The 27,287-nt window shown below is 39.0% G+C and overlaps 3 protein-coding genes across 7 annotated transcripts in view; 2 read left to right on the top strand and 1 right to left on the bottom strand.

Annotated features, from left to right (window-relative positions):
* The window catches only part of kmt2a (lysine (K)-specific methyltransferase 2A), a 49,582-nt gene extending 44,450 nt beyond the window's left edge, over positions 1-5,132 (top strand). For all 3 annotated transcript variants that reach the window (XM_034701257.1, XM_034701256.1, XM_034701255.1), the window contains exon 34: positions 428-5,132. In XM_034701257.1, the coding sequence (XP_034557148.1) occupies positions 428-703 (276 nt within the window). In that variant the 3' untranslated portion in view covers positions 704-5,132. The remainder of the gene's footprint in view (positions 1-427) is intronic.
* Positions 5,133-9,633: 4,501 nt separating this feature from the next.
* Positions 9,634-14,751, top strand: c1qtnf5 (C1q and TNF related 5). Of its 3 annotated transcripts, none has more exons than XM_034701088.1 (4): positions 9,634-10,036; positions 10,481-10,574; positions 13,501-13,745; positions 13,826-14,751. In XM_034701088.1, the coding sequence occupies exons 3-4, from the start codon at positions 13,514-13,516 to the stop codon at positions 14,344-14,346; spliced, it is 753 nt and encodes a 250-aa protein (XP_034556979.1). In that variant the 5' UTR covers positions 9,634-10,036; positions 10,481-10,574; positions 13,501-13,513; the 3' UTR covers positions 14,347-14,751. The 3 variants fall into 3 exon arrangements, with proteins under 3 accessions (XP_034556979.1, XP_034556976.1, XP_034556977.1); XM_034701085.1 differs by having other exon boundaries at positions 10,413-10,574; XM_034701086.1 differs by lacking the exon at positions 9,634-10,036 and having other exon boundaries at positions 10,327-10,574.
* Positions 14,752-22,030: 7,279 nt separating this feature from the next.
* Positions 22,031-25,706, bottom strand: rnf26 (ring finger protein 26). The gene has a single exon (XM_034701821.1). The coding sequence runs from the start codon at positions 25,195-25,197 to the stop codon at positions 23,836-23,838; it is 1,362 nt and encodes a 453-aa protein (XP_034557712.1). The 5' UTR covers positions 25,198-25,706; the 3' UTR covers positions 22,031-23,835.
* Positions 25,707-27,287: the final 1,581 nt, after the last annotated feature.

Here is a 27,287-nt window from a genome sequence, read left to right as displayed (position 1 = left end):
GTCCATGAGTACGGTGGTGCCACCCTGACGTTTGAGAACCTTAGGTGCCTTTAAACTATTGATATTTATGAAATTATGTTTATTTCAAAGCTCTTTTATGTAAAATCATGCCACGGTGTTTTAATTTGAATTTATTATTATTAAAATACATTTTTTATAGTATTTTAAGTCAGTTCACTTGCTTGGACGGTTGCACCACCTGACATTTTAAGGGTTTGAGATACTTAAAAATAAAATAAATCTCAATATTTGAATGTACTGAAATTGTATTCAAAATAAGCAGGTTTTATAGAATCAATGACCCGTATATAGCTACAACAGTAAGCTATGCAGTTAAACTGGTGACGTGTGGACATAAATCTGATAGCTTGTATTACATATTGGGGTAAACATCAGACATGTAATCCCAGTGTTTCTTTCCTCAAAGGGGATTGGCTGTTACATGTTTCGCATCGATGACTACGAGGTGGTAGATGCCACAGTGCACGGCAACGCTGCCCGCTTTATCAACCACTCCTGTGAGCCCAACTGCTACTCTCGAGTCATCACCGTGGACAGCCAGAAGCATATTGTCATCTTTGCCTCTCGTCGCATCTACTGTGGAGAAGAGCTCACCTATGACTACAAGTTCCCCATCGAGGACGCCAGCAACAAGCTGCCCTGCAACTGTGGAGCAAAGAAGTGTCGCAAGTTCCTCAACTGAAACATACTTGTTTCTGAAGATTTAAAGAGGACTGTAAGTCTGTTGAGCAGCAGTGCTACAATAATCTGACAGGACACCATATAGGGGTTCACCTGTGGCTTTACGCTGGTTTTGTGGGCTTGGTCCACAGAGGACCATACTCTTAACAAGGCCTGAGCTCTGTCAGTGTTTCTGCTGCTGGTGCAGCAGAAACCCAACAGAGACAGCTGTCATACTGTAAATACAGGACAGGCCATTTTGGAGGAGGGGCCATTTGTAAAAATTCTAACATTGTGCCTCCTTTTGTCTCATTTACATTTGGCATGGGAAGTTCCGCCTCCAGAGGTGTGTAATGAAACGGTCTGAGCCTTCACAACATTGCAATATTTACTCTAATTTACATTTGGGTTATAGGTTTACTTTTTCATAACATTTTTACATTGGCCCATCCTCCTTCATTCTCTCAAATATGTTATGATCCACTATTTCTGAGAAGTGAACAAAAAAAATCAAAGACCTTGGTTCCGTTTTACACCAAAGTGCAATTTGTTGAAGGGATTTGGAAGAGTAATTTCATAAGAAAGAAAAATTAGAACCTTGATAATATTTCCTTTTCTTTTTGTCAGTTTCTGTGTCAGCTGTTATTGACGTGCATCTCCTTGTCTGAATGTGCCCTGATGCCTTCAGAGCCGTTATGATTTGGTGGAACCTTCCCCTAGCCCGGCTTTTTTATTTTTTTATTTCTTTTTTCAAAAAAAGCTGGGGACACTGTAAATAGGAGCCACTTCAGCAGGCTGATGAGAGCTGTACAGGTGGAAACACTAGGGGGAGCAGTGGCCACAGGGACAGAGAGAGAAAAGAGACAAGAGGGGGTAGAAATGAAGATTTGTTTGTGGAATAAATAAGCGGTTAGGTTGATATTATGGTTGATACCAACCGTTGTACTGAAACGGACTTGTAGTCAGACAACTTGGAGGATATGTAGACGTGTTATTGTTGGGATTAAGCCTCTGGCCTGAGAGAGCGAGGCAGCTAGAGACTCTGGTGGACTGACAGCGGAGGGACCGCAGAACCCTACTGATGTGCTTTAGTAGACATATTTGTAATTAATTTTTTGAGCTGTGATCTTTTAACAGCCATGAATTTGACAGAAACACTTGTGTTTGTGCATGCTGTTGTTATCATTCAACTTGTGATTGGTAATGGTATAAGCTTAGACTTCTGAGTCACGTTCCAAATCACAGCAGCAAAGAGAACCAAACATCTCACCCTTGAATTGAATTTCACAAAGCTTGATTTCTTCTTGGCCTGTTTGAATAACCATTACTATGGAAAATGTTTATTTTCTTTTTTGTATTGAGTCTTTTAAAATCTGTTATCTGTCTTTTTATTATGGACAGGGAAATATCATGCTTGCTTTTAAAAAACAAATGTAAATAATGTATATTTTTCTACAAAAAGACTTAAAAAGCACTCACTAGTGAATAGCACTTAATGATGGTATTTATATTTTTGAAAAATCGTATTTATTTTGTTGCCATTTTTGTAGGAAATAGAGGTTTACAAACACTAATGCTTCGTCTCTATGTTTTGTATTCCGCTGCCTTTTTAAAGTTTTTTTTTTCAGTTTTATTTTATTTTTTTATTTTATTAATTTGTAGCCTGAATGTTTTCTTTGATTCCAAAGACTGACACTGGTCTGTGGCTTGGTCCCCTTTTCGTTCAGTCCACCAGTAGCTCTTTTATCTATCCCAGGCCATTGGGTCAAAGCTGACAGGTTCTTTATGTTGTTCCAGTTCCAGCTGGCAGTTTGGCAGTTCATGTGAACTATTATTATGCACTTGAGAGAGTTTAGATTGTTGATCCAGAGCAGATATCTCCTCTCTCCAGCCTTATCGTCTACACACCACATCAAGCCAAGAATCAAGTCCACTCACAAGTCAAAGTAATCAGGTTTTTCTTGTCACCAATAGATCATTTTTCAACAGGTGTACCGCCAATTGGCACATGTAAAATGAAAGAGTCTCTTCAGTTTCAATTTGTTAAAGGTGCCTTTATTTTAATCCATCGTACCTCCATTCAGCCAACTTGTCTATTCGGGAAAAAACACTTACTCCTGGTGGAAGCTCCTGTTTCTCACCAACATTTGGAAATCACCTGTTTTGTTTCTTTTATTCGGTCCACTCTTGGTTTGCCTTAGTTGTAAATGACTCCTCTCTTTAACAAGCCTTCATGTTCTGGACAGACTGTTTGGACTGACTGGTTCCATTATGTGGCTAAATTAATCTGCTATAGTCCTTTTTTTGTTTTTTTTCAATCTCTTGAATTAATTTATTGTTGTCCGCCGTTCATACTGACTTTGTAATGATCTAAAGGCCGTAAGCAGTCACTTCCACACTGCACCTTGTTGTTGTGAACTGAAACCAATCGTGGTTTGCACTTTTGCTGTGACACAGGCACTGAATAGACATAGGAAAAACTCAGCTCTTTCTCCAGACAGATGCAACTTCAACGCCAAAACCACAAGCACACAGAGTCACTGAGAAAGTCTGTGCATGAGGTCCTGATACAAATACTGAACTCAACCCGGATTGGTTTTGAATAATCCTGAAAGAAGCGAATGAGGCTCTCGCGAAGTGCACTTGACTCTTTTTCTGCAACAAAGTAAAGGCAGGGACCACACCAGCAGTCCATACCTTCCTAAAGGTGCAGTGTGTACAAACCTCTGCTGTGCTTTTCCATTCAGGGCCCCAGACAAGGTCTCCAGGGCCCCTTTTGTTAACTGACAGGACAGCTGCTTGGTTGTACAGCTGCACCTGCATTGGGCTTGCTTGGTTCTGCTGCTAAGGTCAACAATGAATGTATATTCCTCCTTCGCATCATCAGACGTGTGATGATGTAGATTCTTTGTCAGCCACATTTTGTTTTCAGTTCTTGTGTCAGTTTGTAGAAATGACCTCAAACTGGGCAGCAGCAGCAGTTTAAGCACTGAGAATAATACAGAGGTGTGAACAGCGGTGGCGTTTCTGTCTGTTGGACATCTGGTTCGTTCTGGATTAGCTCTACACTTCAAGCTAACATTGATAACAACACTTAAGGTGATGCAAAGGGCTCTGTCTACCACTCACTTCTTGAGATCCACTTCTGATGTGGGTCAGAGGGTTCAGTGATCAATAACGCATTAATTTCTCTGATATTCAATAAGGGAATGGTCTCTGTTGTTTCTTTGGACTTCATTTTACCACGCCACACCAGTGGCCCTTCTCCGTCATTCTCTGTAATTATAGTATAAATACATGACAATATTATACGGAAACATGCATAGCAATTTCTTGTACTTTAGTATCTATACAATATATGGAATGGACAGACAAACTTAGTTACAGTAGCAAAACAGCAGATTTATAATGGTTAATAGCAATGTTTCAATGTACTCTATAATGGTTTTGTGTTACAGTACTATCAGATGAAACTAACGTGCATCATTCTTTTGTATATTGATATCCAGTTCCAATTTTGCCGTGCCTGTTAGCACTCAGTCAGCAAGGAGTGCTGCAGTTTTTCTTTTTCATTTCTTTCTGGAAAGGAACGGTTTTATGTGATAAGAAATGTAACTGTATTAATGTGGTTGTGAACTTTCTTGGGGTCAGCCATTTGTTTTCTGTTTTATTTTCCCTCTGGTTGTTGTAGTGAATGTTTTTCTGTTTTATTTTTTGTACGTTTAACAGGGATTTTTTAGTCAGCTTACTTGATGTGCTACAAATTAAGAGTTTGGTTTGTGGAGACCGAACAGAAAGATCCCACCAAAATGGCGTTTCTCATTTTGGAAAAAACCTCTCATGTCTCCCAGACTGCCTCTCTCCTCCGAAGCTTTTGTTGTACTTATCATGTACTGTTTTTATAGAAAGTCATAATGCTGAGATAATGCTGATGTTGAAAACATTTAATTTATTTATTTTGTGCAACATCCACCCTGAATTGTTCTTTTACAAGTCAAGGTTTGGGAGAAGTTGGATGAGTACGTAACCTGTTTGTAATTTTCTAATTGTTTCTTGTGTACAGAAGTTATCAGCCTAGGATGGGAAGTCGTGTCACAGAGGGCGCGGATGATAGAAAACAAAAAAGAGGGATCATGGATCATGGACAAGCTTGTTTTTTATGCCTTGAAATATACCTTTGTCTTATCAATATTCCTCCTGCTCTCTGTAATAACAGTATCCGTGAGTTTAACAGTCATATTTTCTCCCGTTTAAACAGTATTCTTTCAGTACACAATAACAAAATGAAGGAAAACCACAACAGTGAAAATGAACCACAAACTACTTGGTTGAATGTATAATTAGGAAACAAAGTTGTACATAAGTGTAAAAAGAAAAGTTTCTAATCATGTTTATTTTCTATGCACTTTTTTATTTAAGTGATAGTTTAAATAATAAACATGTCTCCTTTACTCTTTTTTGTCTCTTGCCTCATTAAACTGTATCCAAAAGGTCCGGAAAGTTTAAGTTGGAGGACACGAACTTCACCAGATGAAGTTCTACAGAGTTTTTTAAGTGCCTGAGGAAAAATGTACCCAGTGCTAAAGATCATATATTGGGACTAAAGTCTCCAAAGCAGTAACTTAATGGAGCATATGCTGACATTATTTTTTTAAGTGCTGATCAAATCACTTGAACGCAAGTTTCAAGTTTCCAACTATTCATATTTTACCACAAATCATGTTTGACCATTTTACAAAACAAGCCACAGCATTTGCTATACTTTAGTTTTTTGGAACAGTGGTGCTACAAACAATAAGAAAACACAATACTTACTAACCATAGATCTTTCTGGAGTCCCTGAGCTCCATTTCCTCGTAGGTTCCTCTGAGTTGCTGTAATAGACGGCCTGCTGCTGTGGATGTTCCGGACTCCAGCGGCAACAGCTACTACTATACTACTAAAATTCATACACATACATTACATATATATTCATTACATATTATATATATTACATTTTATACGCATTAATGAACGATGGTGTCATACAGCATATCTCAATGTCCTCACTTGATGCTGTATGCTCATAAAACCTTCACCTAAAATCAAACACCATGGGATGGTGCTTCCCTCAGGCTGTGACAGGCAGACACATATCTAGCAGCCAGAGGAGCTGCTGACCCTTCCCCCAGGAGAACTGACAGTTTCTCTTCTGGGGTTAATGTTGGGAAGTTTGGTACTATTTTAGTAATTTCCCTGTAGTGGGAATCTCTTAGTAAAGAGAACTTGCTACAGTGGAGGAGGAAGTGCATCTCTGTCTCTATGTCCCCTGTAGAGCAGTGAGCACATAGAAGCTCCTCTCTGGGCAGCCATGTCTGCCTGTGTCTCCCTGTATCTACAGCTAGCTCAGCCTGTATTTGGTCAGGATACGTCTTTGTTTTGTATCTCTGACACTGTACAGATATTCAGATAATTTATAATCACGGTTTAGGGTCAAATAACAATTCATTCTACTTTGGGTCTTTGTTTGGTTTCTCCAGTGTTCTAAATACAGATCTTTGGAGTGCTTCATGATTCTCTCTCTCTCTCTCTCTCTCTCTCTCTCTCTCTCTCTCTCTCTCTCTCTCTCTCTCTCTCTCTCTCTCTCTCTCTCTATTATTCTCAGCTATCTCTCTTTCCATCCCAAACTTGGTCGAGGCAGATGGCTGTCTAACATGAGTCTGGTTCTGCTCGAGGTTTCTTCCTGTTAAAGGACATTTTTCCTTGCCGCTCTAACTAGCTAAATACTGTGAGGTGCAATGTCCATGGTGGATTAAGATGAGATAAGATCGAGATTTTATCCTGTCTTAATTTTGGGTCTTTATTAATAATTTAACATAGAGTAGGGACTAGACCTGCTATGTTTGTAAAAGCATCTTGAGACAACATTTTGATTGATTGATTGATTGATTGATTGATTGATTGATTGATTGATTGATTGATGGATTAAATAATTACAAGATTTCTTACAGCCCCATTTCAACATATATATTTTTAATGTTGAGCTGGACTGTATTGTACCAGTGATAGATTTGGGAGTTTTGTTTTTTAATAAATGTTAAAAGAAATTTATGGCAGTCAATTTTCTGGTCACAAAAATATAAAGGCTTGAGAACCACAAGCACTGACAGAATTTTCACTTCACCCCCACCACTTATCAGAAATGACATCAAATTGTTAGTTTGCCAAATGGTCCTAATTAACCGAAATCCTCCCTCAGCAATTTATGGTTTCTTACAGGAAATTGGCGCAGCTGACACAAAATATGCTGATTCTGTTGCGGCTAATTAAAAACATTGCCTAACTCACCATGCTTGAGTTATAGTTCACTGTGCCTCTACAGGAGCCCATTGAAAAGCTACCCACATCAGCTGGATGAGTCAAATTCAAAGGAAAGTCAGCCCTTGTTCCCTTCCCCCTCAGTCCCGTAAACTCAATGTTTTAGAGCTAAACACTAAGCAGAACCATGTGTTCAGTCAGAGCAGTTTCACTCTTTGTTTCAAGTGTGACCATGTATGTTGAAAGAAAATGGCCAAATTTATAACTACAGGGCGTGGGTCTGTTTTCATGATAAATTATGTAATTAAATCTGCATTCATATGGGTGAAGAACTCATAAAGACTTGGTGAATTTTGATGAATGACTTACCCTGTCATAAAACAAACAATTTTCTAACCCGATGAGGTTGCAAACTGTGAGGCAACTGCAGCCCTCCAGGAAACTTTGGTCCCCTGGCTCAAGCTGAAGTGTTTATTTATATTAGTTCTTAATGTCTACATTATGTTTCCAAAAACTATGGCAAAAAAATAACTTTCTGTAACAAGGCTCATCATACTGACACACTTGAATATTTCTACACAAAGCCATTTTAAAAGTTTAGTCATTGGAGACCATGCACAGCTGTCATTGAAAGAAAGGTACATAAAGCAACTAATGGCCTATGGTCTATCCTTACAGATTTGAGTCATATAAACACCAATAGTTGGATTCCTAGCGGAGTCTGAATATTCATGAAAAGAAAAACAACTGCATTTTCACCCAGGTATTACTGAAGAAGGCCACTATTTGTATAACCTGCCAGCCACTGCTGTAATTTCATATTCAAACAAGTAACGTATATTTGACTGTATGTTTCATTTTTGACAAATAAGAACATAATCTTCTTCAACTCTCCAAGGTAGGTAATGGAAACAAACGTCTCATCGATTGGCAAGCAACTGAAAAGACAATGAATAATGGAAATAAATGAACTTTTTTCCACCTTTCATTAAATAAAAACATTAATCCACAAGCTTAAGTACTTCTTAGCTAATTACACCTTTAGATGAGTTTCACAATGAAAGGGGAAATATGTAACTTCCTAGCTAATGGTTATATTAGCTAGTTACCTTTATAATAGTTAGCTAACCTTACAATAGCTGGCTAATGTGACCATTTAATGATTTACGGCATAGATAATTCCAGAGGACAGGCATAACTTCCTAGCACGTGGTTACATGGCTAGTTTACATCAACATTAAACAAGATAAGGTGTTTTTCGACCGCAGGAACTTTACCCTGGAACTAGGGACTTTACCCCTGAACTACGTGCGTTTCGACCGGAGGAACCATGGTCTAAATTTAGTTCAGGGGTAGATAATCTACCCCTTAAAAAGCCCCTGCTTGGGGTGGGTAGTACTTTTCAAAGGTCCTGGGACTTTCGGTTGAGTGTAACAGTGTTTGTGGAGTCCACACAGTTGTTGAAACACAGAGGGAGTTCCTGGGAATGCATACTAGTTTTAGTTTTTTATTAAGATTTCAAAATATTATATAATATCATATTTTTTCTCCATACGTCACTAGCCTGATTTGCACAATCTACCCGGGACTTCAGCTTGCGGTCGAAACGCAGACAACAATGGGGGCACAGGAACCTTTTACTTCAGGGTAAAGTAGTTCTTGTGGCTAAAAGACCCCGGGACTCTTGGTTGAAATGCACCTTTAGATGATGAAGGAGAGAGGCATAACTGCCTTGCTTACCTTATATTAGCTCGCAAATCATATTGTTAAATGGGTTACAAAATACAAGAGGAATGGTATGACTTTCTAGATCGCCATCATATTAGCTAGCCAACCTAATAACTTATTAGCTAGCTAATATTATAGAAGTCAGCTTACTCTACAATTTGATGTTACAAATCCAAGAGGAAAGGTGTCAGTTAGATAACTATTATATTGGCAATGTGGTTGAATGCTAACATACGTTGTCAGAAGATAGCTGCTATTCAATGCTACTGGCAACCTTGAACTCAGCTGAATGATTTTATAGCCTTTCAGCCACCGTGTTTGAGGAAAGGAAAATGACAGTATTATAAGTGTGGCAAATTTTCCCATTGCTAGACTTGCTGGATTGGTTACCTCTAAGGGAAAACTGTTGTTTCATACCATGCCATCTGACCATACTCAAACACAAGCAATGCCTGTTGCCTCACAGTCATTTTTTGATGGGGTGAAAAGATAACAAATTCTCCCGAATGTGTCCAGCATTGCTTCACCCTTGATGTGTGGATTTTGATTTGTGGCATGTTGTTGGCACCATTTTGGTCATTCTTTCATCCATTCATCCATTCATTTATGAGCCTGATTTCATGCAGTTACCTGAGGTGTAAAGTTTTATGTCACAAACTAGCTTTGGTGATGCCTTGCAGTCACTTCTGTTCCTGCCCTTAATTATGCATAAATCATATCTTAAATATTGCTTACTGTAAGTGGGTGAGTTAAAGCAGTTGTTGTGAATATGAAAACTAGTTGATTTGAGCATTTCATATAGCTATACTTTAAATGTTCCTCAAATTAGTAATCATTAAGAAGGAAACAAAAATAATCTCTTTAAGTTTGAATGTCATTTCTGATCCCTGAATTAAAGTGAAGATGGTCTTGAGACTTCTTCCTGTTTATTCATCCTGTTTAGTTTCTACTTTATTCTATCCCACAGTCATTAGACTCTAGTCCATGGTCTCACAGTCTTCCATTAGCTCCATTTTCTTTGCCTCACACCCCCTCCTTTTGGGGTCAGTACCACATGATACCAGCAAAAACATGTTTTCATTGGCCTAAATTCAAAGGAGCTGGGAAATATGACAGCTCGAGTATGGCTTCCTTGCCAAATACATATTAAGACCTCTCACTTTATCAACTTAACACGGCCACTGAAGGATTAGAGGCAAAAGAGGATTAGAGTCACAGAGTTTTGCTTGAGTGGAAAGCTGATATTAGTAGGATGTTATCTGGATGGAGCAAATTGCCTCAGCTTGTCCACTGATGATAAAAACCATAGTGAGGAAAAGAAAACATGAAGGTGAGTTTCCTTTTTTGTGTTTTTCAGTCCGTGTTGGTCTCTTTTCTGACTTTATAAGTTCTTTTTCATGAAAATAAAGAGAGGAGGACAGCTCATCCAGCTGCAGTTGTTGTGGTAGCTTATGCCTTTTTTCTGACCACAGCCCTCTGAACTTTGTGGTTTTGTCTTGGAGATTTCCCCAAACACAGTTATGCAACCTCCAAACATTCCTTCATTTATCATCTTCAAGTTAACTTTTCTTGTCCATCCAAATCCCTCCTTTGCATCGGTTTGTCTCAGTTATATTTCACAGTTTAACATTTCCATTTTATTTTTGCTGGATAAACATCAAATACTTTCCTTTGTATCCACCCTGTTCTCTCTCCTCCACCCTCAGTCGGTCCTCTCCCACCCACCCCAGTTTCTAATTGGACTTCATTACCATTTCCTCTCGGTTTTTCCCAGAAGGACTCTCTGACTCGGAGGAACAGCTTCCACTATAGTCTCTTTGTCACTCAAAGACATCAGCAGCTCTCAAAGACATCATCATCACCATCAGGTAAGTAAGGTTGAGCTTTTTTTTCTGCAGTGTAGTGCTCTTTAGCTTCAAAAAGAGGGAATCTGCACATGGTCTGGAGCAGGGCTCAGAAACGATTTGCTTCAGACCACCAGAGTGCATCACTGTGGATTGTATAGACGATTGTTTAGTTTAATGATACAGAGAGAATAAAACTTGATCAATTAAAAGATTATCATTACAGATGCAACCAAGTGTCAGCATTATTTTGATACACCTTTTCTGTAGAAAATCTCTTTCTGCTATAGTGCAAACTGTTAATAGATAAAAGAGTCAAAAGACTGATTGCGTTCTCTAAAATGCAGTGGTGTAAAATTGTAAAGTAGGAGAAAAATATAAGACCACAAGATGGTACTTTGGTGCTGTACTTCAGTAAATGTGCTTAATTGCATATGTTTTATTTAGGTAAGGGCATGATTCAACAAAATTTTGTTTAAAAAAGCCTACACTCATCTTGCCTGTTACTGACATACAGTAAACTTGGATATTATTGTACTCCAGCTGGCCTTAAGGCAACATGCCAAAAGTTTTTCTGTCTTACAGAGAAATCAGGTATTTGGACCTCAATCCTTCCACTAGTGAAAAGTCCAGACAGTGAAACGAAGTAAACTAGAAAAGCTGAAATCAAAGTTCTGGTCTAATGACTGGCTGCAGTTTTCTATGCAGTTCTTTCATGACATACGATCTGTTACAGTAATCTTCAAAAAGGAAATGAAAGAATGTCCTGACTTTCTGACCAAACAGGAGATTATGAACCCTTATGAAAGTAATAAGTCATACAAGTCATAAGAGTGTGCAGATGTACAGTTAACGTAGTACTTCACACGTTAGAGGTCTATCAGTAACGAGTTACATGGTTATTGAAAACATTCATGTTTGAAATCCTCAGAGAGCTACTGAGGAGTGGTGGCTGACAGCTGTTCAGACTCTCAGTATTGTCTGCGCTCCTCTTTTGCCAGGAACGCTGACATGGATTTTTGTCTCCCTCCTCCTTTTTCCCCTTACTCTTTCTCTCTCTCTTTTTCTTGACCTCCTCCTCCTTTGTTTCTTTCTTTTTTGTAAACTTCCACTTAAAATGTGGAAGGCTTCTGATAGATTAAAAACTCAAGTTAACCTTTTTCACAGTCAAACAGTACAAACAGATAGTTTAAACATAAACATAGTCGACTAGAAGCTGGTTCTGTTAAACAGCTGGGAGCCCTCCTGCTTAGCTCATCTGTTCAGTTTACAGCTCTCAGCTGCCACAACAGTAGAGGCAAGCTGTGTCTTCAGCAAGAAAACAAGTCTGAGACAGGATGTCGTAATACAGATACACTGATCTTACATAATATAAATGTGTAATTCCGTATCTGTCATTTTGTCCATGCAGGGTCAGCTGAGGGTCTGAGATAACAGGAAATGGAATAAGACAGGAAAAGAGAGACTAATTGACACTAAATGGTTTTACCTTATTTGAGATTGTGAGTAGTGTATGAGCAGGCAGTCTGGTATTCAGCATTGCATCAAACTGTGATCAGAAACACCTGTTTAGTAACAAAGAATGCCATGTTTGCTTTGAGGATATGATTCAGCATTAAGTCAGGAATTTGACTCATTTTTCTCCTCATGAATTAAACAAACTAAGTTTTGTAATGGCCACCTATCACTGAACCATGTTTATTACATGGACAAGAAATTTAACAGAGGATAAGCACCAAACAATTAACTTAAAGGGAGTTTTTTTAAATCTTTTTTTTCAGTTGGAGCCATTGCTTCTTGCAATTAGGTTGGTACAATTTCTGAAATTTCTTGTAATCCCCCCCCCATCACTTTCCACCATATGCCTTCCCTGAAACGGAGCATGCTGGTATCACTACAGCCCGTTATTTGAGAAAGCGGAATCACAGGCTGGGTCAAAAAACTACCCCTGTGTCAATAAACAAAAGCTCCATGTGGGCGTTGTTACAGTCAAACCTCTGTGTAACCTCCATTTGTCTGGGCTTGTCTTTATAAGTCTAAAGCTATTAGATTGTCTGAATGTGTCTGCTCTGGTGGAAAAAGGATACACAATGACATATTTTCTAAATTATTTCTAAGATTAAAGACAGTTTTGGCATAGAAACGGCTTCCAATAAAAAGTGATGACTCAGTTATGTAGTGCAATTATATTTTACTTAGTCTTCCAACCAAGCAAGGGATTTTGAATGATGTCACAACAAAGTGCATGATGAAATATGTATAAAAAAGAAATTAGGTTTGGTTTAGGACTTAAAATAAGATACTTATCGATCAGTTTTTACTGTCATTTTGGGGACTAACTGTCTTCTTGCTTGGTCTCTGGTCTGGCACTGCGGTTAAATAACAGAGCCCACAGTCCTCAAAGCGGGTTGCCAGGATTCCAATCTAACTGCTACATGCAATCCCCCACTCTCTCTGGTTACCCACTCTATTCACTGTCTGATCCTCTCAGTAAAGAAGAACTAGTCTTAAAAAACAGCTATCTTTCCAGCCAATCAGTATGGTTAAACATTATAACAGGAATGCCTGAGAGAGAAGTAGTCCTTGTAATTCATTTGGTAGCTTCCCTTTTTTGCCAAATTTGCAGCTTAGTGCCACAGCATGTTTGATTGCTTACATTACAAATCATTTATTGACGTCTTGAAACACTGATTTCAATGTTTGTATATGTTGTGTTTTCTATTGTTATATGCCCTCCCTCCTTCTGTTATATGATACTGTGTAATTTGAATTGTTTGTAGTGGCAATTGTGGTGCTCTTTTGTTTGATCACATCACTATTACCTCATCATAAGCAGTTTTGTGTGAGCTTTGGTGTTACTCCCACACAAACCTGAATGTAAACTATGATGTTTCCACTCATCCTTCTCTTCGTCTTTGTGAGTCTGACCTCTTTATGTTTTCTTTCTCAGCCCTCAAACTGCAATGACTTCTCTCAGGTTGGTGCCCTTGTTGCACTCCCTCCTTATCCTCCAAGTCCATCTCTCCAACCAGTTAGAAGACAACAAGATCCCTCCCAGTCTGTGCACTGGTCTCCCTGGTATCCCCGGATCTCCTGGAGGACATGGCAGTCCTGGTCAGCCTGGCAGGGACGGGAGGGATGGGAGAGATGCTGCTCCAGCAGAGAAGGGAGAAAAAGGGGACAGAGGCAGCCCAGGTGCTCTGATTTAAAAAGTATACATGTGTGACTTATCGTCTGCAGGAAGATTCTCATGTCTATCTTTATTTCTTCTTCAGGTGAGACAGGAATAAGAGGCCTGACAGGGGACAGTGGTGACCCAGGAGTAAAAGGGGAGAGAGGCCAGGCAGGAGAGTGTGCCGTTGCCCCCAAATCTGCTTTCAATGCCAAACTATCAGATGGCCTCACTTTACCTCTCACTGTAGCTGAAGCAGTCCGCTTCGACAAGATCATGCTCAATGAACATGGCGACTACAACCCAGAGACGGGACGCTTCACTTGCAAAGTGCCAGGGGTTTACTACTTTGCCGTCCATGCCACCGTCTACAGATCCAGTCTGCAGTTTGACCTGATGAAGAACGGACACACTGTGGCATCTTATTTCCAGTTCTACGGTAACTGGCCCAAACCGGCGTCTCTGTCAGGTGGCTCACTGCTCCACCTCATCCCTGGTGACCAGGTGTGGGTCCAGATGGCTCTGTCAGAATACAATGGGTTTTACTCCAGCACAAAAACAGACAGCACCTTCACTGGCTTCTTGGTGTACTCAGACTGGAAAAACTCTGCTGTGTTTGCATGACAAGTGAACAAAAGCGAGTCATTTCTTAACTCTGGGAAACAAACCACCACCTATTCTTGACTTTGGTATGACTAAGGAGTTCTGGATAAAGAAAAGTTAATAAGATGAGACGTTGTACATCTGTATTTGGATGATAAATAAAAAACACTCCAGACAATGTTACTTTCAATGGCACATACTGCACTGGTGCAGTATAGTGTTCACACATGGGCACTAATGTTTCTTCACCTGCAGCTTTTCAACTGCTGTGACACCTAATTCTTGTAACAGATGATGTGACGATGGCCTGCAGCCAACTCTGGGCCACGACTTCAAACAGCTTTCATACTTTTATTGCACTTTGTTTCCCGACAACTTCTGCACAGCTAACATGTAAAATAATAAATAATTGTAGTTTTGAAAATACACTACTGACATGTTTCTTTTTTTGATGCTGTAAATCAGCTCTCGCCTCACTTTCTCACTATGTGCCTTTCATTTTGCTGAAGATTGGCTGCTTTGAGTGATGTTTTATTATATATGACATTATATAAGTGTAATAATGCAACATCATTTATGTGTCCCTTTCTATTATAGCTGTTCGAAGAACAAGAGGTAATACTTTATTCAGCTTTACTTTTGTACATTTTCTACTACTCCTAATTGATGTAGATGATTGAAAATTGAGCTTCAAAATGTTGTGGAATGAAAGAACCTCTGATGGAGCTGTTAACAACTCAAAGACATCTGAAACATAAAAAGAGGCCACAACCAGAGAATGATTTTCGTAAGGTGTAATTTCCAAAAAGATTGTAACCCATTGGTCTAATCTTTATATATGAATACATTTTTAATTTAGTGCATTTAGTTATATTATTGTGCATAATTTTTTGACCTTCAAAGGTAACGCAACAGAGTGGCAATGTTTAAATCTTCCAAACATATTGTTTTACGGTGTCAAAAAGAGGATGTGTGTCCAAAGTCAAAATGTAAAGTATTTAATTGCAAGTAAACTTCTGCATACTGTCTAGCTTTTGAAATACAGTTATAGGCAATGTATCAGAAATGTAAATGAGTTTTTGACAGTCAGTGTGCAGGAGTTAGCTTCCAATTTTCGATTGGACTGATCCTTCTCCTGTGCACCTGTCTAGTAGTTTTCTACTTTTTGATTTTGCAGTTGATTGTTACAATTCCGCTTCTGACAAGACAAATAACCAATCATGGCTCAGGTTTTTGGTGTGGAACCTGAGGTGGCCAAACAGATTTCAAGGGGGGCCCAAGCCACTCCTGACTACCCATCTGGACATGCCCCTAGCTGTAGCAGCAGTAAAACAAGGACTATGTTTCTGAAATAGGATACAAGCTAAATGCTCCAGCAAAGTACACAAACCTCCAAAGAACAGTAAAAGTATCTGATTACTTTCCACCACTGCCTGAACAATCACTTTGCACATATATCATACATATTTAACACCTTTCTCTCTGGTTTTCATCCCCAAAGACAGAGCAGTGCCACGGTAAATACCAAAATGAAAGAGGTTGGAAAATATTCATTTTCCACTGGATTTATTCTGTTTACCTCTCGCCTAATGATTTCACCAAACGCTTAAAGTACCCTGACAGACTGCAGCTACATTTCAACACTATGTGCTGGTAAATGCCAGTCATCTTCCTCCTCCTGTCACTAATGATGCGTTGTAGTCTAAAATTACAACATGCATTATTTTACTGAGTCTCTCTTAAAGTCTATTGACATTTTTCTAGAGCTGTGTCATTTCTCCGGCAAGGTAAACATGCAAAAACCAGAACATGAAGAAGTCTTTCTGAGCCTGTCGAAAGCACTACCTCACACATGAGGAACTGTTATTTTCCCTTCACTCCCTGAGACTCCCCACACATAATTAAGCTTTAAATCTCTCCTCGTAAGTTTTCCCTTTGGGGAAGAATGAGAGAAGCAGGGAGTTGATCAATCTTGCCATGGCATCAATAAGTTATTTCCATTAGTTCATGGCCTGTAAATTGCTCTCTAACTGCCTGAAGCCGATGGCTGAGCAGACCGTGACATCACACAGAAATAATGAGCTCTCATTGGTGGACGGATGTCTGTTTGGGTAAAATGAGGACAAAGTTTGACATCTGGATAAACTGTCACAGCAGATATAGTGTATTTTAGATAGCAAGACAGCATGACAAGAGTTAGTGCAGACAGTGTATATAGGGCTGAGCCAGATATTAAGAAAACACTCACATCCAGATCCCCCAGGCAGCCCCTCGTAGCTACAGATAAATCACCTTTTTTTAAGAAAGAATCATAAGACCGCTCTGATTCAGCCTAATCTACCTTGGATTGGCTTTATGATTGACTCATATTGTTCCCATAACCCTGACCAATCTAAATTCTTATGTCAAAACCACGAAAAGAAGGCAGGGAGTGCTGCTTAATCAGAGGCACAATAACCAAGATCAAGGTATCACCACGAGAGGATTTCTAGCTCTGCCTCAAGCCAAGAAACAGAAATAGCTCCACTGGTTGCATATTTTTGATGCTAAAAATTTGTCTTCACATCCCATTCTTGATGAATCAAGCAAACGTATTCACCAATAAGCTTTTACTGGAGTCAAGAGATTTGAATATAGAAGAGTCAGTTTCCTTGTACTATATTTAGAGCAACAACGGAGACGATTTAGTCTGAATACAATAAGAAAATCAACAATCATGCTAATGTGTCAGAGATGTCTTATTTCAGAACATGCTCTTCTCCTTCAAGTCATTATAATCCCCCAATTACCTGAAACAATGATCTGGCACTACTTCAATCAAAGAAGGTGTTGTGGAATTTGAGGTATTGCTTTGTCCAGCAGGGAGCAGTGTTGTTTCACAATTCAGCCACTGAGACACATGGTCCCGCATGAACATCTGCTTCAGAGTGATGAGTATCACATTATGTGATATTAGAGCCAACTTAATCAACATAATATACATATATTGAATGTATGGTTCTTGCAGCAGAGGCTGTACAAATTTTTTTTTTTTTTCTGAGTTGTACCATTTTAACATTTTCAATATTTAAGAAAGAATCTCAAACTTATTCATCAACACTTACCTTAAATGGAATTCACTGATTTACATTACCTTTTAGGTTCAGTAAAAAACAACAACAAAACACTACAGCAGAGGAAGAAACCTGAGAAATGTGTTAGACTGATCAATGAGCAGGCCTTACTGATTCACCCTGTGCTCATTCATAAATAAACATAAACTGATCCATCATCAAACATCTTTGAATACTGAATGGGGTTTTAAACTTTTAGCAGATGAGTCTGTAAAATGAATGATTCCATGCAGCTATGTATATTAGTGGGCTAAAATTCACTAAAATAAATTTCCTTCATCTGTCTTTATCTGGGTATATCCATAGCATATTCATCAATAATACAAAAGAGAAAACTTGGTAATCAAAAGTAACCTCAACTGAACATTAGGAGGTAAATTTTGCAGCACTTTCTTGACAAGAACAAATCTTGAACACAAGCCCACAGCCATGCTGTTGTGGCATAACCAGGAAGTAATCCCACCAGAGCAAACTTTAAATTCTTTCAATCATCAATGTTATAGGCTGTGTATTTAAAAGCAGCCATCTAATAAGTAATTTTGTTCTCTCTCAGTATTTACCATCACTGCTTTGTGTAGCAACAGTGGCACATTTCAGTCTAGAGGTGAAAGTTCAAGCACCATGGAGGGAACTCCTAATGAGTCCCCTGACCTGATGGTTATCATCCAGCTTCCTCCAGGAGTCACCCGCTTTAATCTCTGCTGAGCCCATACATCAAACACTGCATTTATTCAAGGTTATCAGGATAATCTGGATCAATTACAGCAAACCTCTTCATCACAGAGGAGTCAGGTCTGGGTGGAGGCCAGGACAAATGAGCTGGCTGTGCCTTCTTCATCCATCTCATCACATTACCGTCAAACTGTTGTTTACACTTTGAATTCAATGGTCCTCTGGCTACTATCAGAAATAGAAACATTACCCTCCCATAGCTCATGTTGGAGGGACATTTTCTTATTGTTTATGTGCCCTCATAGCGAGGTCAGAGGTCATGGTGACTGTATGTAGTTTTCACAATATTTGACATTTCATCAGGATGGGAGTGCCTTGAGCCCATTTCGTTTTCAAGAGGTTTCCTCACTGTTGGGACACCAAAGTTTAAAAAAATCTCTTTAGACGATGAAGAAATTCAAAGTCAGAGTTGGAGGCGCAGACAGCAATCTTAAAATTGAAATAGAGTCTGAGTTAAGCGGGTAATAGTGCACTACGATCAGACATTTTCCCACACTACCCTGTGACCAGGACCAGAGGGTCAAAACGGAGAGGTCAAATCCCCAGAGTATGACGCTCCTCTTGTTTTACTCCTCCCTGCTCTTCCCCTGACATTAAACTTCCTCTCCCCCATTAACACCATCCTCATTTACAACTGACACATAAATGTTACTGAGGCAGGTCATGCAGTGTTTACTTTTATGTCATCCAATGGAAACTTGTTGTAAAAACGGATCTTGCCAATACCTTAAGTACTGGTGCTTAGATTCCACTGTTATCTTAAATACATACAATAAAACCAAAATACATTGTAGTTTAATGTCATTGGGTGTGTTCTTTAATTTGAGTAGATATAAAGTGTTGATCTGTGGCTATTTTAAGCAGCATTGGGAAAAAGAATGATGCTGAAAAACCACAAAGCTCTGGTGAATTGTCATACATTACTGTAAGTGGTCCCATATGACCATTAGGGGCCCTCTCTTCTGACCCCCAAACAATCCCTTTAGCGTCACAGATACAAGACCTAAATGTTGAACCCTCCCAAGAATCATGAGTTGCATTATCTCTGACTCAGTGCTGACATGTGGAAAGGAATCTGTAATCTCATGTTTCAAACCCTCAGAGAAGCGTTTCCTACTGTATTTCAGTTTTTTAAAGAACTCTATGTATGAAAGCCCTAAGGACAAGTTGCAGGCTGTGTGAACGTCATGGACAGATGGTTAAATCATTTAAACCCAAATTTGGTAAAAAGACAGAGCTATAAGTGAACTATATGTATGATAGGAATGCAAGATGGAAAACTGGTTCTGTAGACTGCTTTATGTCCCCACTGAAAATAAATCTTTTTCACAGCGAACATTTTGACTTTTCATAGCAGCTGAAGCACAGGTGTGGTAAAACATTACTGATAGCTATGTGCTGTTTTAGCATCCCAGTGCGACAACAAGTAATGAACAAGACCAGGTCTCTGAATCTGAAGCAGCCAAATGGCATTCATATGTTCATTAATATTTACACCTGGGCTCTCCTCTTCAGTTAAAACAGGCTGCTTGTGGTGCCTTTCCCTGCTTTGTTTTTTCCTGAGCTGTATCTAAAGCAGGGGCAATGTATGTGGGATAAAAGCTAGTGTAAGCTTTAGCAGGATAGTCAATTAATGTATTTGAGTTAAGGTTAAAAGCCCTGTGATAGGTTGGCGACCTGTCCACGGTGTACCCTGCCTTCCGTTCAAAGCCAGCTGGGATAGGCTCCAGCCCCCCGTGACCCCCAATGGGATAAGCGGTCAAGATAATGGATGGATTGATGGATTATGTTTATATTATTTTACAGTGAACTATTTACTTGAATACTTTCTAAAGCATCTTGTGGTTGTGACCAAAACATGTTGAATGTACTTCTGTGGTTCTCATTACGTTTATCTGAAGCTTGGACATCCTAGCCTATGATTGGTTGGTTCTGTGACATGTGATTGAATGACAAGGAAGTGTTCAGGTTGAGGCTGTCTGAATGTGGCGACAGTAAAGTGCTATTGAGAAAGTTATCCGTCTCCATCCTTCTGGCTCCTTTTAATAGAATGGCCTAACCACCACACATTGAACCCTCACGTTACACTGGGATAACCCATGACTGACAAGGACCCTCAAAAATATTAGAACATTAATTTATTAATTTCAGTATTATTTATTTTCCATTTTTGAAGCCCAAAATCCCTGACAGTACCCTTGACCTGAAGGCTGCACAACCAGCAGCAGTGGAAACAGAACAGAACCAGGGATTCTGTACTTCTGAGATGGTTGATGGATGTGATAGATGTTGATGTATTTTTTTATGTAGAGTGCTCCTAAACCTTGGTGTTGAGGCTTTTTTTTTTCTTTTTGCTGGGTGTTTTTTGTTTTTGTGTAACATAAGGTATACATCCCTCCTTTCTGAAGCTATGTAAATTGGCTTTGATATCTATTGATATTCAGTGGTGGACAAAGTACACAGCTTCATTACTGAAGTCAAAGTGTAGATCATCCTGGTCAAATATTACTCCAATACAAGTGAAAGTTGTTCAGTCAAATTATCACTTGAGTTAAAGTACTGAAGTACTTGCTTTTAAAAATACTTAAGTATTCAAACTACTTTTTAAAAAATCTCAAAACGTTGTATTTTCACAAAGCATAAGTGCAGTCAAGAATACATAGGAGTGCATTCATAGGAGTGCTCATTATGTTAAAAATTACTTGAAATCTCTAAAAACTATACCGTGGAATAAAATCAGCAACTTAGTTACTCCAAGAACAGACAACTTAGTTTGAAATGTTCATCTGGAATGAAACAAATGTTACGTAGCTCAACACGCTTTCTCAGGTTGGACAGTGAATGTTTGTATGTTTGGGCAGAGTGGGAAACAGGGAGAACATTTCAAACGATATGTATTATTCTTCATTTCAAAAGCCTCTAGCATGGGCTGAAGATATGACCATGGGGGCTCAGGTGGAGAATTATAGCCATCATTACCACCTCTTCATGAACGGCCTGATCTGAGTGAAATTTGCTCTGTGTTCCACTTTCATCTGTGGGGGCGCACAATATACAGCTATGTCTAAACCACTGAGACAAACAGAACTACACAAACACATTTTACTATCTTAGCGATCAGATTTCAGAAAAGAGAAGGAAATTCATGAGCTGACTTCAAAGCTAAAGTAGTGAGTAACTAGTGCACTGATAGAAATGTAGTGGGGTAAAAAGTACAATAATTGTCTTCTGAATGTAGTGGAGTAAAAGTAATAAGTATACCCAAAAAATAATACTCAAGTAAAGTACAGATACTCCAAAAATGTACTGAAGTACAGAACTCAAGTAAATTTACTGTAACTGCCTACCACTGTTGATATTCCTGAATACTGGTGGTGTTCAGATATTACAGATGGCCTTTGCAGCTCACCTTTTGTAGTTGGTGGGGTATTACTAATGTATATAAGTATACTAAATATGTTTGAATTCTGTAATGTATGAAAAAATCTGAAGATTTCCAGACATCACAATGAGCTTCTGGGATTAATTGTCTTCATTTTTTGGAACTAAGGTTTTATCACTATGCCTCTATAAATTGTATGTTTTAACTTGTACTGTCATTTTCGTGTAACTGTTTTTATGACATGTGCTGCTGACCTCTTGGCCAGCTCACCCTTGTGAAAGAGATCCTGATCTCAATGGGTTTCCATCTGGTTAAATAAAGGTTCATAATAATCTTCAAAATAATCTGTGTATCAATACACTTCAGGTTTCATTTACTTTCACATTCGATATATATCCATGTCTTCTGTGTTTTGAGCGGCAAGTCTGTGATAACACGCACAAAGATCACGTTGTGTACTGCAGAAATCACTCAACAGTTTCAGTCATTGTCATTTTATTATTAACAAAACAGTTACAAGGTACATGGCAGCCAAAATATTTTTTTAAAATATACATTCATACCTTCAAATCACATTGTCTAACACTTGGTCATACCAACTGCAGGTACAAACAGATGACAGTCGGGTGAGTGGTTTGCATTCAGGTGCAATCTTATGATAGTTCTTCAGGAGGTCTGGTCCCTGGGAATCAGTTACAGATTCATAACGTTTCAAACTTAGACCACCTTCCAGATATCTGTGATGTAGTACACAATGCAGAAATCTCTTTTCTTTGCATTAAAAATATATACTTACTTTCCCCACGCTAATATCAATTATAAAATGTCAAATTGCGTGACAGTAATGCCCTGTGATGTAACTGTAAACAACTAGCTTTAGCTTTAACTGAAAAAAAACAAGAAATACAATTGTGAGACCTTATTGGTTTATGCTCCTTTTACGCAGCAGATATCTGTTTTATCACAATGACAAAGGAAAGAGAAAACCTTTTATAGATTATGTGTTGGGAGGTGACTGTAATATGCCTCTGTTGGAAGACTAGAATAAGCTCTATCAATAGAACTAATGTATATCACACCGGCCTGAAAATTTCCCCAAAAAATCAGCAAACCTTTGTTCACTCTTCACATGATCTCAGCAAAAATAGATTACCTTGTACATCTGTACATTTAAAAAGTAAAAGCCTGCACAACAGAACAAAAGGTTCCACAGAGCATTCATACATATACAGCATGTGCAGTTCATCTGTATCCTCATGCATTTAAGCACAGTGTCGGCTTCTTTACTCCACAGCTTGGCTCACTGACCGCGCAACATTTTAAGACATGAGCGGTGGTAAACATTTCAGCATCAGGGAGGGCACTGATGGGTTACCATGGCTACAAGACCTGAGACTCAATGAGGCAATAACAGAATCTCTCAACACGTAAAGCCCCAAAACAGAAACTGCATCAGACTGAGACGCAAAACTCAACGAAAATCAACAAAGTAAAGTACACTTAAACTCAGATTTTTAACTGTCCTGTACTGCTGGAAACTGTTTTCCCAAAATGCAATGCACAGAGGACAAAATACTAAAACAATATTGTTGATTTTTATTGTTTTAGCATAGTTATATTTGAATAACAGTAAGCATTTTCCTCTCTACTTACTCATTTGTGGCATTTTAATGCCATAGTTTGATTGGACTGTGCAACTTTTATTTACTCTCAGTTGAAACAGTTAAATATGTTGATTTCTTATTAACCAATTATAAAAACAGTCAACTATATAGACAAATATATACCAGTATTATAACTTGAATACAGGTAATGTGCACTATAGAATTATTTTGGGACACAGCATGTTTTACAGCTTTTCTGTTCACAAAAAGTGCACAGATAAGAAACCAAAACTTTAGAAGTCAGCTGATATCCTCTGATTTTTCAATTATCAATAACCCAAATAAACCAAAACCAACAGTAAAATCCCCTTGCTGCAAAAATACAGTCTTTGTAGTAAAAGCATGTGCTCACCTGTTTGAATTACATTTATTTCTTATGTAACAAACTGATGCAACTGCAAAGCCTCGCTACAGAGCGGCTTATTTGCTTTTTTAAGAGGAAATAAAAGAGGCTTGAGTCTGAGCCAGGAAGCATTAACACAGATTAAGGCGTTACTTTTGGTCTTTTCAAGAAAATATGTACCAGACTTTAAAACAACCTGGTAAAAACATGGGTAATACAACATTTCAGTGGACAAATATAGATGCAGGGTGTCACACCAGGTTCTGTGTTGGTCCCTCACAGGTACACATCCATAGTGTTCAGGATCATGTGTCGACAGAGCGGGCAGTTCTGTTGGTAGATGGGCTGCCTCAAGAGGATGTTCGTACATTCTCTACACAAGCAGAGGTGCCTGCACGGCAGCAGCACCACTGTCTTTGTACAATCCTGACAGATTACACACTTCTTTCTGTCCTCCTGCTCCTTCAGCAGAGTCAGCAGATCTTCAGCAGGCAAAGGTTTACTCTCTTTCCCTGTAGACAACTGCTTCTTCAGTGGTCTGTCTGTGCTTGACGAGGGGAGAACTAAATCCAGCGGCTCCTGGTCGACTCCGTCTCCAGCTCGTCCATCTGGCGGGTCACGCCTCTCCTCTGCAGGGTCACCATCACCACGCTCTCTGTTGTTGTTGTCCCGTTGAAGTTGTGTCCTAAGAACCAGACTGAGCTGACTGCTGAGTCGAGACAACTGCTGCCAAAGTCCCCTCTCTAACATGTACAGGTGATGGAGCATCCTTGGTAGGCGCTGCATGGCATCATGTGCAAACTGTGGGGTGCTTTGCAGGGCGCGTTGCAGAGCAAAAGCCAGGCGATGGATCGCCAGAAAAAGTCTTTGCAGGGCAGGAAAAGAGTTTATATAATCTACTATTCGTGCAACAGCTTGTCGCGTCAGCTCTGGGTTAAGGTAGATAGTGGTAGTCAGAGCAATAGTGAGGGTGAGTAGGAGGCCATAGATGTTCACTATGAAGATGCTGATAAACATGTGGACCAGTGAGACCAGAAAGTCCAACACTAGCTTACAAGGTGACCACAGGAATGCTGAAGTCCCAACCAGGGTGCTGTACAGAAAGGTGCAGGAGGTCAGCGTGAGCTCCAGAACCTTCTGCAGTGGGCTTGAGACAGTTTGCCAAACACTCACCATTGCCATGTAAATATTTTGAGTTGTAATGAGTGCAAAGTTGACCACAGTGTTGGCAAAATAAACCACCAGACTGACAGCTATACCACAGCCATCCAGAACTGACAGCAGGCCTCGATACAGGTGCTCTTTCCCACGAAGCAACACGTGCAAGGACAGGTATCCTACCATCTTCAGGCTCTCTAGCAGCCCCTCGAGAGCCAGACCCAAGCTCCCACAAATGGTGACAGCCCCTTGGGCTACGTTCGATGTCGTTTCTGCTGTGGACATCAAGAAAAAGACGGATATGTTTCCCAGCTCCAGCACTGAGTTGAGGAGGAGGGTGGGCAGGCTGGTTATGAAGGTGATAACCGCCAGGACAGTCCGCACCACACTGTGGACGATGAGGAAATTCAGGTCCAGCAGCAAACAAACTGCATCCAGGCATTTTCCGATGGTGGAGATAACGAAATTAACCAAACCCATTGTTGTATTTCTCCAACTTGTCTATGTTTAACTCTGCATCGCCGTTCACTCAAGTTGTCCCCAAGGCAAAGTCCATGTTGTTTCAGGGTGAGAAGTTATAAACGTGAACTACATCTTGTTAAGGTCGTTATGTTGTCCTTAGTGTAACGCGAAACAGTAAGACTCCACGATCCCATGTATGGATACACTTGTTTTACACGTTTTCTTCATTGTTTTTGAGCTGAGACGTCGAGCTAATGTTGTAAACACACGCTTTGCAGCAGCGGATGTTTAGGTTCAAACGAGAGACAGACATTTCCGCTTGTTTTCCGGGTTTCGTTTCGTGTCTTCGTTCAGAACTGCGCCAAAAAGCAATACATTGGTCCAATGGTAATTCCACATGTTGTCTTTGAGTAAGTTCACCAGTCACAATCAACAGAAACGAAGAAAAACAAGCGTGTCGACATATTTTGCATTGTTAATCGTGATTTTGGCCGCCATATTTGTTTTGGTCAAGCAAGCTCACTGCTCTACGTCTTTCCGGTGACATCACGAGGATACTGGACACACATGTATTCACCGGTATTCACCCTAAAGGTTTAATTCACTTAATGAAAATTAATTTACAATTCTATGGAAGCCCACTTCCGCCAGTTAAAAAAATTAATTGAAAATAAAAAAAATAAAAACATTTTTTTTAGGAAAAGTAAAAAAAAAACAAAAAACGTTAAGTCATAACAATGAGATACTGAGTCATAATAATGAGATACTAATTCATAATAATAAGATACTAAGTCATAATTATGAGATAGGTCTAAATGGGCTTCAATGTTGCGCCGCAGCTACAGTTTGAAGGGGCTGAGACAAACGTTTGCAGACCTTAATGCCTTCATAGACTTTCAGTTGCAAACGTTTGGCAAGCAACACAGCTACAGTTGGATGCACCAAATATGTTGGATGGCCAGAATAATTACAGAGAAACTGTGTGTCAATTGATGCAACTGATGGATGGGTGCAGGGTAGAACTGTGTGTGCACAACAGTTTGAGACCGCGCGTGTATGTCAGTTGTGGGCCAAACTATATATGGCATATAGATGGCTATGATAGATTAAAGCCCTATGGAATATGCATCAGTGGTTGCATTGATGGTTTCTCAAGAAAAATGATATGGCTAGAAGCATTGCAGGTTATTTTATTGATGCTGTAATTGAAAACAATGGATGCCCTCAAAAAGGTTATTTCACGATTTGTGATCCACATCTAAAGTAGTCTTCAATAATGATATCCATTAAGGTCTGCAAAATTTTGTCGCAGCCCCTTCAAACTGTAGCTGCCGTGCAACACACATGGAAGCCCATTTAGGCCTATCTAATAATTATGACTTAGTATCTCATTATTATGACTTGACTTTTCTTTTTTCTTTTTTTTTTACTTTTCCTCCCAATTTTTTTTTTTTTTTACTTTTTCCTAAAACATTTTTTAAAATATTTTTTTTATTTTACTGTTGGAAACGGGCTTCCATACACTTATAAAATATACTAAATGGTATGGATTTAGAAAATGAAAAATGTAATAATAAACACATGAATAATGAAAAAAGGAGGGTTGGTCCTAGAGGGAAAGCTTTCTGGAATAACTTGTTCAATGATACAGACTGGCAGCGGGCTTGGTTATTACCTTTTAAGTTCTGTATATCCAATAAGATTAAAGAAATAATTTACCTCTATCCAAATTCTTAAATACTGATCAGAATTGTACTTTTTGTAATGACAAACCAGAATCTCTTCAACATCTCTTTTATAATTGTACATATTCCACTACTCTCTGGTCCCAAATGACAGGATATTTGCTACGCAAAACTTCTTATAATTTTATGATTGATTGTAAGGCTGTTATAATGTATTTTAAACATGTTAAAAGAGACATGGAATTTATTGTGAATTTAATGATATTTATGGTAAATTTCATATTCACAAATGCAAACTGAAAAAATGCACCCCCTATTTCCCAGTTTATTTACAAGAACTAAAACTATACTTTGAATCCCTTGAATTGATTGATAACAAAAAAAAGTAATAAAACAATAGACCGTTTTAATGAGTTTCTTGGA

This window comes from Notolabrus celidotus, chromosome 14 (genome assembly GCF_009762535.1).
Source record: "Notolabrus celidotus isolate fNotCel1 chromosome 14, fNotCel1.pri, whole genome shotgun sequence".
NCBI lineage: Eukaryota > Metazoa > Chordata > Actinopteri > Labriformes > Labridae > Notolabrus > Notolabrus celidotus.
Note: the sequence above shows the minus strand (reverse complement) of the source record. Positions and strands in the feature narration are given on the sequence as shown.